Here is a 15392-nt window from a genome sequence, read left to right as displayed (position 1 = left end):
GCTTAGATATTGCTCACATAATAAATCAAACACAGTGGCACACCACTCACCTCTTTCCATTTTTGGAAATGCTCCCTTACATATACTTACTTTTACATATGACATGAATAACCAATCGGAAGCTCAGAATGTCCCCCTAGTGGTTTTCTCAGCCTTTCTAATGTACCTAACACCATTTCTTTCTTTTGAACCAAGATTTCAATAAGGTAGGTTGTGTCTTTAGTCTGCTCGAAATTTCATATATTTTTTTTTTTATAGTAGAATTGTATGGTACTGATGTAGTAATTTATGATTTTTTTAGTTACTCAAAAGTATATATATAAAACCTAAAAAAATAGTTTGCTTTATATCCTCCATGTGCAAAATTTTTAAAGGCTTAGCAACCTATGTCAAGCAGCACCCTAATACAAACTTTATAACTAGAAGAGATAATTGTTTGCTTTACTTCTTTATTTACTGTTCTATGTTTTAGGAAAAATAACTTTAAAAACTTATTTCAAAATAGCAACAATTTATATACTAAAACAGAGTCAAGACAAATTAACTTGCACATACCAAAATTCACCTTTATGTTATTTGATACGGTAACATGAGTGCACGTGAGCTGCGTCATTGTAACTTCTGTATTGTTAGCCAGCCAAGAGTGAAAGGTCAATATAATAGAAATAATAAATATATATAAATGTATAATGTTATGAGATTTAAGCTAATCCCGCAACCACCATAAAAACTTAGGAAATAAACATAAATTATGCCTCTTTCATTCTAAAATGAACACGAATTATAACATGAAAACATAAATGTTTAGATGAAAATAAAGATTTTTCTTAAGAAGTGTTTGATAACTATATGGACATTATAAAGATTTTGCATGTGAAATTTCAAAATTTTCTTATGCATAAAAGTATTTTTAATCTCAAAATTAAAATGACTTTGCATGATAAATAGGCAAGATGTGAAAAAAAAAGGCATGAGAGAAACATTGTCTTACAAACCTTAAGACTTGTTAAAAAATTAGATATGTTGCATATGAAAACAATATAATGTTTACTGATAAACAGCCAAATTTTGTTAACATTTGCTTACTAATTTAAAAGTTATAGCATAAAAACTATAACAAGCCCAAAAATGGTTACGAAGCTTGTCCCGGGACCTAGCTCGGGTTGAAAGAGATAATATTATATAAGTTTTAAGTTCTTCATTTTATAAGGCAATATTAAAAAAAAAATCCTAAATTTCCCCTAGTTTGAGAATTGAATTTTGGGACCAATGTTAGGGTAGAGAAAATAACAAATAAAGTTTTAATGACAAAAAAATGTTTGAAATTTATTTAGGAGGTTTTAGAGATTACACAACTAAAATTTGAGATTTTAGAAAAGTGTTTTTAATCTTAACATGAAAAACCACTTTGCACTCAGACTATGGAAAAAACTATATATTCACAGACAAATCTTTAGTAAAAATACTTCATTAAAATTCAGAATTTTTTTGTTCAAAAGACTTGTAGTGTTTACTGAAATTTTGCCAAATTTTGTGAAGATAAATTTTCTGTATCAAAAGTTATAGTCTGGAAACTATAAGGTGTACACAATGGTCAAGAACTCAGTCAATTTGAAAGACTGTGGTTAGAGAATTATTGCTACATTTTTGATCACACGTCATCCAATAAATGGTAATAAGTTTAATCAAGGTTTACTTATTATTAATGCACTTGTGAAAGTACACACTGTTTATTATGTTGTTCATTCATGACCTAGTGTTTGGAAATTTACATTTTTAATGTGCACAAATGATATTGACTTTTTATCTTGAGTTTTCACTCATGTTTGTCATAAAACAGTTTGTATTCTTTACAGAACATTGATTCACTTTGGTTCATTGTTTCTTTTAACTTTCAGGCTAGCAAAATAGAACTTTTTGTATTCTCCATTTTAAAAATTAAAACAGCCTTTTTTTGATCTCCCTACAAGAACAACAAAACTGAAACTTTAAAGCACTAAAATGTGTGTTAAATTCTGGCAAACCAAGTAATTGAATTTGGTTGGGACGCTGTAAATTTTAGTCTTGTCCTGTCACTTGTATAATAAGAAGATAAACATCTGTCACTCTCCACTTTACCAACCTCAGAATTATGCCAGTTCCACAGCATTCTTTTTTAATACCCAGTATATGATAACAGCTACACATGGGGTACAGAAAGTGTGTGCTTGCTGACATATACCAATGTAAGCCAGACAAGGGACTACTTCATGCCAGAGTAATTAACAGCAAAATGATCTGTGCAGTTATATATATATATATATTGAATCTGTGTTTTTGTATGATTTTAAATTTCAATTCACTACTCACTGAAGTTATTTAGAGGGTTTTTCACATAAATCACAAAATTGATGATATTCATGTCCACTTGCTATGTTGGAAGTGCTTGATGGATAGTTGTGGTTTATACAAAAAACATGCTTCAGGACTGATTATTATTTTTTAATTTGAATTTTGTCAAAAGTTTTTGCTTTTGAAGTGAAATGTCAAAAATAAAATGCATTCCGTTACTAGCTTCTTATCAGAATACTTTGGAAGCATCTGAAAAACAGCAGTATGATCATAACATTAAGCTATTAGATGGAATCAACTCATAGGATATTGCTAATGTTGAATGGATACCAACCTTGCAAGATATAAAATCATTACCTGTATTGACCCACCTGGACATTGTAAGTTATCTTGTTTAGACTCCAAGTCTGTTTTCATTAAATGCCCTTAGATATTGTAATAGACTTAACATCTAAAATCAGTTTGTGTGTCATTGGGTATGAGATGTAATTATCAGAGTTAAAGAAGACTTACACATTTTGTCAACAAAGATTAAATGCTGTTAGGCCTGTTTGCTCATTTTGGTCATAAAAAGTTAAACATGACAATGAATTTGACGAAATGTCATAACATTATTTACATACCTAAATTAATTTAAGTTATTATATGATGAAGTAAAATGGACCCAAAACCCCATAAAAATATGATAAATATATTCTTAAAAAACTATATATATATATATATACATATATATACACACACACACACACACACACACACACACACACACACACACACACACATAATATAAATGGTTAATCTGTGGTACAAAGATAATGTTAAATTGTAAATAGGTATAACTGTCTTGATTTTTGAGTTATAGTTTGTGATTTTATTAAAATTGCTTAAGTTAAGGAATCCAAGTTTAATATCAAATATTATGACATCATATTACTTCTTTTAGTGTAACAGTTTCAAAATAATAATAGTGACATGTATTGTTTAAAATAATGAAAATTTGGAAATAATAAAATATTACCTTAATAAATATCATTTACTCTTGTAACTATATTTCCTTTATTTATATTTCAGGATCAACGTTCAAAGAAAATGTATGAGAAACCTCTCAAACTTTGAATCATGTGTGAAAAAGATGGACATATTGTAGCTGCTCATTGTACTTGTATTGCAGGTCTTGGAGAAGCTTGCACACGCGTTGCAGCATTGCTATTTGCAGTTGAGCTATTGTTCAAATTAAAGATTCACAGATGTACCAAAACAAAGGCCTATTGGCTATTATTACCAATGAAATTAAGTCTTGACTTATCTTCCAGATGCAGATATTTATTTTATATCTATGAAGACCAAGAAAAAGAGACTAGTCATTTAAAATTATATCAAATATTTATCACTTGCTAGTTCAACAATGTCATCAGGTTAGAATGAGAGGAAAGAACCACTTGCAACAGATGTTGAATTCAGTAACTTATTTTCAAGGTTGAGTTTGACAAATGTCAAACCAGCATTACTGTCATTAATTGCTCTATACTCGGATCACTTTTTGCCATTGCTAACATGAGCAATACCTTAACATTTTGAGTGAATTATATGATTAAAAATGTACTGAAATGAACTTTTCCAAGATATGTTATTGTAAATAAAATAAAATCATTATTAGTACTCAAAAAATGATAAATGTGGAGAAAGTAACATGAAAACAGTCAAAAGTCCAAAATGTGGACAAAGTATCACACAATCAAAGTCCCAAATGTGGTGTGGGTTTTACATTGGGAGGATTTCAGCATCTAAAGTAAAAGCAGTTGGTGTTACTCACCATTTTTGACCTTATCTTAATTGATGAAATGTATAACTAATGCAATCAAGGGGGGTTGTAAATATAAAGCAGAAGCTTGTGATGCTTTTCTGAATGAAAATATTTTTAGTAGCATGTGATATCCACATTAGTACAGACATTCTCTCAAGACTTGCTTTGCCACATGTCATGGTTACTTGATTGTTGTGGGATGTGATGACTAGAAGTCAAGCGTCCTTATTGTAAAAAAATTCTGCTGTTAAAGAAACTGTGAACAAAGATTTTTGTCTTGAGATATCAGATGATGCACAATTAAAAAGAATACTCAGTTATAGATGATTTAGGCAGAGTCTTCATGATGAACAAACAGTTAAAGTGGGCAGAAACTGCTTAGTTCAAAATGACATATAAGAAGAAAGTGTTGAATGACTAATCTACAAAAGTAGCTCAGATGGAAAGGATGTCATTTGTAAAATTATGAAAGTTAATTTTTGTCTGTACTTGTACCTACTGAATATATACAAGATTAAAATTTTGTGGCAATTTTATTATTGAATGTAGAATTTCAGGAAATAAAAAGTTATATAATACCATGTATCTTTTTTTTTACATTTTTATCCAATATATGAAACTAAAATATTAAATTGCTCAAGTATTGTTTAGAAACAGTAAGTAATTAATAAGAATATCAGCTCATGTATTTTCCAGCTGCGTTTTGGAGGACTGGATAAATAATATAAAAATTGTAACTACAATTGAAATGTGCTTGGTGGTTATCCTATAGTAATGAACAACTCATAAGCAACCTGATAATTTTTTGCCTTCAAATGTTATAGAGCTTAATCTGCATGTTTATTATAAGGCACTTGCAGATGGTTCATCATAAGCTTAAAAGCATAACACAACATAATCATAAGGGAACTGAACTTTTTCCTTAAGCCAATTTTTATTAAATCCAATATAATATTGTGTTATCAAGATAAGTTTACCAATCCTTTAACGTAATAAAGCGACAGTAATAAAAACAAACTATGAGTTGGTTCACTAATACATAGTAAATACAAAAAAAACATTGTGGTTGATATTGGTTATTGAAGCAGATAATGTATAAAGAATCAATTAAGTGATTCAACAGGCTTGAAAAGATTTGTTAAATTAGTATACAGTTTGTCTATCAGATCACACTTTGTTAATTTTTTTCTTGCAGTAAGAAAATCAGTAAGTACTATTCCGTTCAAAATATCATATTTTTATGAACAGAGCTAATTACTCTTTCCACATGAATTATGACATTTGAAATTTTTTGGTTCAATATCAAGTGGTGAAAGTTTTTCATGAACCTGAACCTCTGCAAAATGAGCATTTAATACCTACAGAATCTCATATCAAATCCTATATCTGCAAGAATTAGGTCTCCAGGAAGTAATTTGTCCATAACTTAGTGTCAAACATTTGCCATTAACCTTGCCACCCCATCCTATTGAAGTGAATGACACTACACTCTGTGGAGTAATAACAGTCAAAAATTTGTTATGATCTTTTCTAAAAAGACTGTTTTATGTAAGCATCAAGGTTTGAGGAGCAACTAATAAAGATCTTGAAATTGTCAATAATCACTACAGTTCTTGACTCAAAATGTTCCTAAATTATATTGGTATTATTTTGTTATGATCCCCTCTTTGTTGACAGTTAATATCTACATCATGTCAGTCACATTAATAAATATTCTAGGTACTGTAGATGTGGATATATTGAACCAGTTAGCCAAAGCTTAAAGTGAAAACTTTAGCTGCAGTTTCATTAAGGTTATCAAGAACATTGTTCGTTGTAGAGTGACAATTTGGTTAGTAAGTAAGGTTCCAGATGTTCATTTAAAGCAGAAGAGTATATTTAGACAGGCTTGTATAAAATTTAACCATATCTTTAGTATTTCTAAACAAGATTATGCAGTGTATTTCCTTCTTTAGCTTAGAAATATGGGTGAGATGATGCAGTTCCTCATTGCCTGAATCAAGTATGGAACATGTGATGTCTGTTTGCAATTCATGAGCAACAATGCATCTTATATCTTGTTCTTCTGTTATTTTTACTTCTAAGTTCAAGCAAAGCATTGTAATGTAAGTCTTAGTCTTCAATTCTTCTCAAGTATCTTGCTTTGTTATGACCTAAGTTGAGAGTTGGCGTTTAATCTGGAATCATCATTTGATATAATGTACTTGGTTTATCTGGAATACTACTATGAAATATTTAATAATTGAAGCATTAAATTTGTAACTTTTTTTTTCTCATCATGCAGTTGAAACAGCACACCATAAAATTTTGTGGTATATACAGTGACACTTACTATATTTTTGTCTTAATTAAGCATACTTGTATGTTTCAGTAACTTTAAAAAGTAAAAATTATGGAGAAATAATTGATGTAAATGAGTTGGTGGGAGTGCAGTCCCCCTACCTCCTTTTTTTTTTGATCAACAAAACTTTTTATTTTTAATGAGGTAAAAACGACACAAAAGTTATTAATAAACAGTAGCAGTTTTAATGAGACTTATTTGTATTGTTTCAGGTAGAAAGTTTGCATCACAGTGTGGTGTGAAAGGTCAATTTACAATTATTAATTGTTTTTCATTAATTATTAAATAAATAATCCAAATTCCAGTGTAAATCTACTAATTTTTAACTGTGTAATTTTATTTGTTATTTTTGCCATTTAAAATTCAGAGGGAATCCCTAATAGTACAAACAAAACAGTGGACTTACTGGCTGAACAGGTTCTTCCTTAACAACATCCAGAACCATGGTAAGCCTAGTGGCCAACTTGCTGAAATTGGTGTCATTTTTGAAGAGGTCTTTCACAGACTCACCAACAGTGATGTACATTCCATTGGCAGCTGATGAGATAATAGTTTCTACATCCATTAATATTAAGAAATTTTGCTGTTCACATTGTCTCACTAATTCTCTTCTTACACTGTTTAAAACCTCATAATACTGTTGTCAATAATAGACTTTTACATTTGTATGCCTGTGATTTTCAGAACCAATGTATAACTTCTTGAAGATATGTCTGTAATGTGGTAGAATGGGTGTATCAGTCAATCCCTTTTATTTCTTCACAACAGAAGTGTAATTTGTTCAAATTCAGCTTCAGTTCAGTGATGCTCAAAGTAATTCTTACATGCTTATGCTGGTTTCTGGGAATCCTGCAGAGATGGTAACCAAGAGCTGTTCTACTGTAGAAAAAACCAGTAGAGCCAGTTTCAGTCTAAAATAGGTCTAGAACTTTTCAATCGTGGCAAGAAGATCATCTGCTCTTCGGGCATACTCATCTGTATTCTCTGTATTTGGTATTTCTTCAGAGTTTCCTCAAGGCTGTCATACCTTTCTATGATCCCATCTATGGCCCTGTTTTAAACTAGGTGTGTCATTATTCTTGAACTCCTTGAATAATGCTTGAACAGCTGTATTAATTCAGTAGAAAAGTCAAGAGAATCAATGATACACATGAAATTCTGAGCAATATCCCATGAGGTTAAGTTTAGGACTAAGATAGCTGATGCTGCTCATTTTTGAATCTGGTTTGCCACTCCTGATATGTGTCCCTAAAAATGCTGCCTCCATTATAGTCATGGCCACTGCAATCAATCATTTGCAAAGCAAGACAAATGATAATGTACCTGATGGCAGGTACAATAGTATTAACACATGTTAGGGAGCTGAATCAGTTTAGCAGAATGTTCATGTACTGCATAGTGTTCATCAACCCATCTCAAACATAAGACTATCTGCTCACAGTTTGCACAATCCCTGGTTTCATGCAATTTCATTTATAACTTGATGTAAAACTATGTGCCATCAGCTCATTAATGGCATTTAATATATCAGGTGACATTTACTTCTTTTCTGTCAGTCATTCATTTTAGTCCTTGCACTTTGTTATCACTTGGTTGAGAATACCACCCCTCTCCTCATGATCCCATATAGCAAGCCCTTGGTGCAGAAGAAATTGCATGGCTCATAACTGTTTTAATATACGTTGTCTGTGGCTGGCTTGGAGTTTTGCATGTTGAATATCTAGTTGTGCCTTCGCACGAATTTTCTGACTGGCCTTGTATGAATACAGTGCCTTGTGGTGACTTTTGAACTTTTCATGTTCACTAATATTCTAAGCTTTTCTTCCAACTTGAAAATTATTCTGTGCTGAAGGCTGTCTCTAACTTTGTTGACAATGCTGTCAGCTTGTGCTTAGTGATATACTTGCAATAAAAACAGAATACAGTATTTGTCATGGTGCACAATTGTAGCCACTCAAAATTTTTTACTACTGATAAGAAGGCCCTATGTGTTGATCCAAAACCTCTCTGTGGACTTAATCACTGTTTTGGAAGTAAGATGAAATGGTCTCTTGTCAGTTTCCTGCAGCATTCTGCCTGACAACCATACACAGAAAGCTATTTTCCTCTTGAAGTCTTGCTATCTGCGAGAGACTTGAATACCACCAGCCCTTTGAAAACACCCACCTAAAATTCACATGAATTTGCACTACTGCATGATGATGTAGTATGCAGCTAAACACTCCAGCAATAGGAATCTGACACACCTTCTTGTGCAAATGCAGCCTTTGCATTCACACACAAAAATCCTCATTCTTTTCCTCGGCACAGTCGTGTCAAGACATGTTCATGTTTGCTGAGATTTACGAGTTTTTCTCGACTATCAAATTTTACTATGATTGAGTTTAACACACTCAATATGATTTCACAAATCAGTGTGAACTCTATCTTTAATAATGTGGAAGAACACATTCCTCACACAGTACAACTTACCACCATTTTTGCTGAAGTTCTTTATCTGTGGAAGATGTTACAGCCATCTTGCATCATATGTCAGTGTCCTTATGCAACCAGGATCTTCTGCAGTCATCTCTTACACTCATCTTGCATATAACTTCTACCTGTGGTTTCCTTTCTCTCATCAACCAATTAGTTCTGCACCTGGCATTTCCTTTAGGTTTAACTTTGCTTTTGCTGTTTAATGCCTTGTCCTCCCTACCTAACCAGGTAACACATAGAAGTTACTGTTTAGATATAGCTTATTCTTTCTTATTTACAGAACTTAATGTTTATACATTATTTATTACTCCTTAACATGTCCACGTAAATTATATAATTTAGATCTAGCTTGTTACTCCTTAACTTGTACCACATAGAATATAATGTTTAGTTATAGTTACTTACTCCTTCACATATATCACATAGTATGTTATGTTTAGTCATAGCTCATCTCTCCTTTACATGTGGACATAAAAGTTGATGTTTGGTCATATTTACTTATTCCTTACCATGTAAACATAGACATTAATGTTTACTTACAGTTAGTTGCTTTTTAACATGTAACACATATACATTACTATTTTGTTTTCGTTGATTCCTCCTTAACATATCCTCATAGGACTTAATGTTTATACATCATTTATTTCTCCTAAATATGTCCACATATGTTATATTGTTTAGATCCAGTTTGTTACTCCTTAACTTGTACCACATAGATTATAATGTTTAGTCATAGTTACATACCCTTTCACATGAAGTGGATGTTTGGTCATTTACTTATTCCTTACCATGGACATTAATGTTTAGTTACAGTTAGATGCTTTTTAACATGTAACACATAGACATTAATATTTCGTTCTGGCTGATTTCTTGATTCGTCCTTAACATGTCCACATAGAAGGTAATGTTTATATCTAGTTCATCACTTCTTCACATGTACACATGAAAGATAATTCTTAGTCTTGCTTAATTATTCCTTGCCATGTACACATAACAATGATTAGTTCTAGCTGTTACTCCTTGACATGTAGCTTATTAGAGATAATGTTTAGACATATTTAATTGCTCCTTTACATGTACACAAAGGAAATAATATTTAGATATAGTTAATCAGTACTTCACATGTAACACTTGGAATATAGTGTTTGGTCATGGTTCATTGCCTCTTTCCATTTAGACGTAACTGTTGATGTTTAGAAATAGTTGCTTACTCTTTAACATGTACTCTTACATGGTAATGTTTAGTTCAGTTCACTACTTCTTAACATATAACACACAGACTATATTGCTTAGTCATAGTTCCTTACTCCTTATATCACATAGAAGGAATGTTTTATTATAGTTCATTACTCCTTAGCCCTTTTGCGGCAGGCTCATGGAACTTGCAGAAATCGAGTTGCAAATTTCACTTGTACAGCAATACATGTGGTAGCTGAGATTTCATAACATATCCTCTCAAAAACTAGTAAGATTTTGTTAAAGATCATAAATATCTTGTACACAGATAATGATGGGTTTATGATTAAATGTTTTTACTAAAACTATGTTATTTTTCTGTTGTAGTTCTTGCGTTGAAACTATTAACAAATCGATTGCAAGGTGATTTTCTTTTTAAGTTTAAAAATACTTTTCTTCATCTTACAGTTTTCATATTTCACTTGCATAATCTCTAGAATCTCATAAAAGGATATCAATAGTTTTCCTTAAGGTAAATGTTTATATTTTATTTTTCATTTTCTTTACCACATCACTATCTCTAGCTATTATCATCAACACACAATGCAATGAAGTGATTAAAATTGGGAAAAAAAATACATACCCTTTGATTTTTTGCAGAATATCTTTAAAGATGTTATTTTTCTTTTATTCATAATTTCAGGTTTTTTTTTCTTTTCACATATAGTTAGTTTTTAATGTTTTATTTTCCATTATTGTCCTTTACCACTCTTATTCATCTTGACACAAGTTATTGGTGTCCTCGAGGCATATTACAGTTTCTTTGGGAGATATGCACAACCCTTGGCGCAATTTCCGTTCAGTGCATAATATCGTAAGCCTTAAGAATGGATGCAAAGTATGATATATATTTAAAAAATTTTAACATTTTAATTATGCATTTTAAACCCCAAATTAATACATAATTAACTAAAATATAATAGTAAGACCTAAATACAATTTAAACTTTGTCTCATACTATAACACATTTAGGTAAGAAAGAACCATAAGTGGTATAATCGATCCAACAGCCAACCATACTATAGCCAATTTCATATACTCTGTGACAACAACTTGTTGCCAATTTCAAAATAACCATTGTTAGATTATACTGTAAAATAACCATTTTCTAATGGTTATACACGTGTATGTAACATCTACATGGAGGCTATAAAGCTCGAACAAATCTGTTGAAGGTGGACATGGCAGCTGTCAGAAGTGGAAAAAATTTTTAAAATTGTCTTCATTTAGAGTCAAAAGGTTAATCAAAGCATTTTCTTGTCTTGACATACCTCTACAGTACTACCATTGTGTTATTGAAAATACAGTATCAAAGTAGAGAATTTTCATAGCTTGTTAGTCATGTGACAGTACATCTGAAGTTTTAAGTGGTTTTTAAAGGTTTATTTTGGAATAAAGGACTTAAAACTTGAATAAAATAAAACTTCAAATCGTAATGCATATTTTAATATTAAATAAATTTACATACATTGATATTCAAGGTATTTAATTAAATTTTGAATGTAGCACAGTGACTTGCATAGAAAAGCGTTTAAAGGGGCTCCCATTGCGAATGGTTGATAATACTTCGACCTAGTTCCTTCCTCTTTAACATATGTATATAGACATTCATGTTTAGTTATAATTCGTTACTCCTTACATGTATTCATAGGAGATAATATTTTGATATCATCTACTTTTCCTTAACTTGCTACACTTTGATGATGATGTATAGACTTAGTGCATTACTCCATAACATGTCCACTTAATGATTAATGTATTGTCACAGTTCTTTCTATCTTAACAGGTACATTTGATATATAATGTTCAGTTCCAATTATTTACTCCTTATGGAAGATAATGTTTAGTTCTCATTCATTACTCCCTGACATGTTAAGCACCGATGATAAGATTTTGTTATAGTTCATTACTTCTCAACATGATCATGTTCTTCCCATGGATTGGTTCCTTACCCACTAGTCTTCTGTTGTTCTGATTTCAATTTTTTACTCCTCTTTTTCTTGCCTTTGTTATACCTCTCATTGCTACCTTTCCTCTATTCTGGTCTCCTGGACCTCATTCCTCAGCCCTGGCTGCCTATCCCCTCACTCAGGACTAGTCCCATTTTTTCATTATCCCTATCCTCTCCACCTCTTCCCTCAGGTTTTTGCTCTGTTTTGGGACATCCCTTTGTTTGTCCATCACAAATGATCCCAACCTTGGTTTCTATTACTCCATCTCTCGTGTGTCAATCCTGACTTCTCCTTCCCAACATTCCATCCCTTCAGATCTACTCCCACACATCATTCTTTCATCAGGATAGGACATCCCTTTATCTTTGCATGTGGAATTTGTCTGGTCTGCCTCCCTAATCATCTAGATGTCCCTTTGTTCCACTCCTATCACTTCAATGTGCCAATATACTGGACATAAGTATCTCCTTGGACTCACTGTCACCATTTCTCTTTGAATTCCTTGAATTGTAACATATTCCTCTTCTTTCACAGGACTGTTCTTTTGTGTCTTTTCTATTATGGGTTTTCGCGTGGCATTTCCTCTACCTTCCACCTTTCCTGATGTATTAGTATAATTTCTTCCCCATTACTGTGATTCTCTATGCTCATACCTGGGTCCCTGTTGTGCCTCTAGCAAATGTTTTTGCTCTTACTAGATGTGTTAGTCCTCTTCCTACTTGTTGGTGGTCACCTTTGTTGATATATCTATGCCCTTGGTTCCTCCCACTTTTTCATTATCATACTTACCTTCTTCTTCATCTTGACTGGTCTTTCCTTCCATCATATTCCATGGCAGGGGACAGTGGTCATTCCTTTCCTTCTGCTTCCATTCTTGGTTTTATTTTTGATCCAAACAGACAGTCTTGTCATATCCAGGTCACTCAGTGTTTTGTCACTTTCTTCCTTCTGTCTTGGTTCCCCTCACTGCCCTTTCTAACCTAGAACCCCTTCTCTATCCCAGGCCTCTCTCCTTGCCACATTATAGGTTGGATCTTTTAGCTCATACATCTAGTATATGCCACTCTGGAGACAGATGATTGTATACTCTCTTGAGTCTCCTCTCTTTAGTTTTTCTCCTCCTAATTTCTCTCACCCTTCTCTTTTCTCCAGGCTCACATATAGACTACCCCACACTACTTCATCACCCACTACTTGCATCTCCTGGCTGCCTTGTCTCCATTAAGATTTTAACTTTTACTCATGGGCATTCCTCAATCCTCCCTCTGTCTGTCAGCAGGTGAATGTACATATTAGTCACCTTATAATCACTATAAGATCCCACTAAGTGGCTAGTGTTACCTCCCAGGGTATACTTACCCAAAATCCACATCAAGCTGGAATAATGGAAAGCATTTATACTAACATTCACCCTGGCTCATTCAGTGCCCACTGTGAGGAGTTCTGCAAGACCACTAGAAGTTTACTTGTGGTAGTTGTATATAAAATTCCAGTCTGATCCAGACTATACTCATTCCATTGAATATCATGGAAAAAGCCATCACCAGAGTTTATGCATCTGCCTGCTTCTCTGGCTAGTGCTTGCTGGCTTTTAAAAATAGGGTTTCACGATTACCCATTTACTGTCTCTAGTAAAAGACCTTTGTAGCAGGTGCCTGATTGGAATACAGGCACATTCTCCAGGTCTTCTCTACATGAACTTTCCCTTTGAGTGAAGGACGGGAAACCCTTACCACTTATCAGCTCTCAGCTGCTGGGGTGGTGGACCATGGAGAATCCTCACTGATTGGGACCTAATAGTGGGGTCCTCTATGGTGAGAAGTGGGGTAAGGGTGTTTTAGGAGTTTAATGCCGGTCACCTCACTTCATAATGATACGATGGAGTCCAACCTTTCTTTGAGCCAAATTTTGTCATGATGATGTAAAAATTTCACAAGAAAATGAGCTAGTTAAGATCTTGTGGCCATTCAGTCAGTTTCATAAAACACTTCATTATTGAATTCAAAGTTACATTAATATGCAATTTTTTAAAATGCTAAAAATATGTTTAACTTTGTAAGTAAACTCTCCTTTTCTTTCTTTTTGTTAGATCAAAGCTTTTTTAAATCATTTATACTTAAAGTGAAAAAAAAAATCTTCATAGGAGCAGTAGTTGAAAGCATAATGCTTACAACAGTTTAACTACTTGGCGAATGGCAGTTACTGAAAATGTTGGGTGAAACTTATGTTGTTTTTTTTTTTTTTTTTAGTTAGTGCTTCAATTTTCAAATATAATGATTTTAAATAGCTCTCTTACCAATGTGTAACTTTGGGAAAATTTCATAAAACTATCAAAATGTGAAGCTAATTGTCTAATGGGATATAACATTGCCACTTGAAATTAATTATGATGCACTTGTTATGTTTTTTATATGTTAATTAGGTCTTAGACTGTGTCATAATCAAAATGGAAGAATTACAGTTTTTTGTTATATAATTTAATATTGCTTTGTGTAATATGCTTATCATTAAGTATGTTGACAGAATGAAATTTGTGGTTCACAGTCGGGATCCAATCTGTCACTTCGAGTACTGCAGCCCTTGGTAGAGAGCTCCATAAATGACTATACATCACAAGCAAAAGTTCAAAGAAGTGTATCTACAACAGCAAAGCCTCATCACAGTAGTCATGTGGATACTGGAGGTAAAGTTGTGATTTGATGTTTTTTGTGGGTTCTTAGTATATTATTCTGCTCAAAGTTTGTTGAAAGATAAACACCAGATAGTTAATATGAGTAAGAGTTTTTCAGCCAACTTTTTAAATGTGTCAGTTATAAAAAAAATCAAGCTTTTTACAGTGTTTTAAATTTGCTGATATTTAGATAGTTCCTTCTTTTATTTTTATTTGTATATGACATTGTTTTTTCCACTTGACTACTGAGGAATGTGTAATGTTACAAAAATTGGGCTGGATGTTGTTTAGTGGTTAGTAAACCCAAATTGTGAACCTGAGGATTCATGGTTCACAACAATTTACCACAAAAACATGCTCTGCAATAAGGAACCTTGAGTGGGCTACAAGAGTGACAGACGTTCACCCACTTGTTTGCATTGTATAGTGATCCATGAATGGGTAGAGAGGATCCAGATGAATTCAAATTCGATGATGAGGAACCCACTTTGAGACTAATAATGGCTTTAATATAAGTTTAACATAACAGCAAATGTACAACGTTTGACAAGGTTTTGGCATCATAAGGTACAAGTAATT

The 15392-nt window shown here is 32.6% G+C and overlaps 1 protein-coding gene across 4 annotated transcripts in view; it reads left to right on the top strand.

Annotated features, from left to right (window-relative positions):
• LOC106471618 (MAP/microtubule affinity-regulating kinase 3-like) overlaps window positions 1–15392 on the top strand; it is a 64037-nt gene that overhangs the window by 27110 nt on the left and 21535 nt on the right. For 3 of the 4 annotated variants that reach the window (XM_022400230.1, XM_022400231.1, XM_022400227.1), the window contains one exon: window positions 14666–14825. In XM_022400230.1, coding sequence (XP_022255938.1) covers window positions 14666–14825 — 160 coding nt within the window. The remainder of the gene's footprint in view (window positions 1–14665; window positions 14826–15392) is intronic. The other variant, XM_022400229.1, reaches the window with a different exon arrangement.

This window comes from Limulus polyphemus, unplaced genomic scaffold, assembly GCF_000517525.1.
Source record: "Limulus polyphemus unplaced genomic scaffold, Limulus_polyphemus-2.1.2 Scaffold4737, whole genome shotgun sequence".
Classification (NCBI taxonomy): Eukaryota; Metazoa; Arthropoda; class Merostomata; order Xiphosura; family Limulidae; genus Limulus; species Limulus polyphemus.
This window is presented reverse-complemented; position numbering and strand designations above follow the sequence as displayed.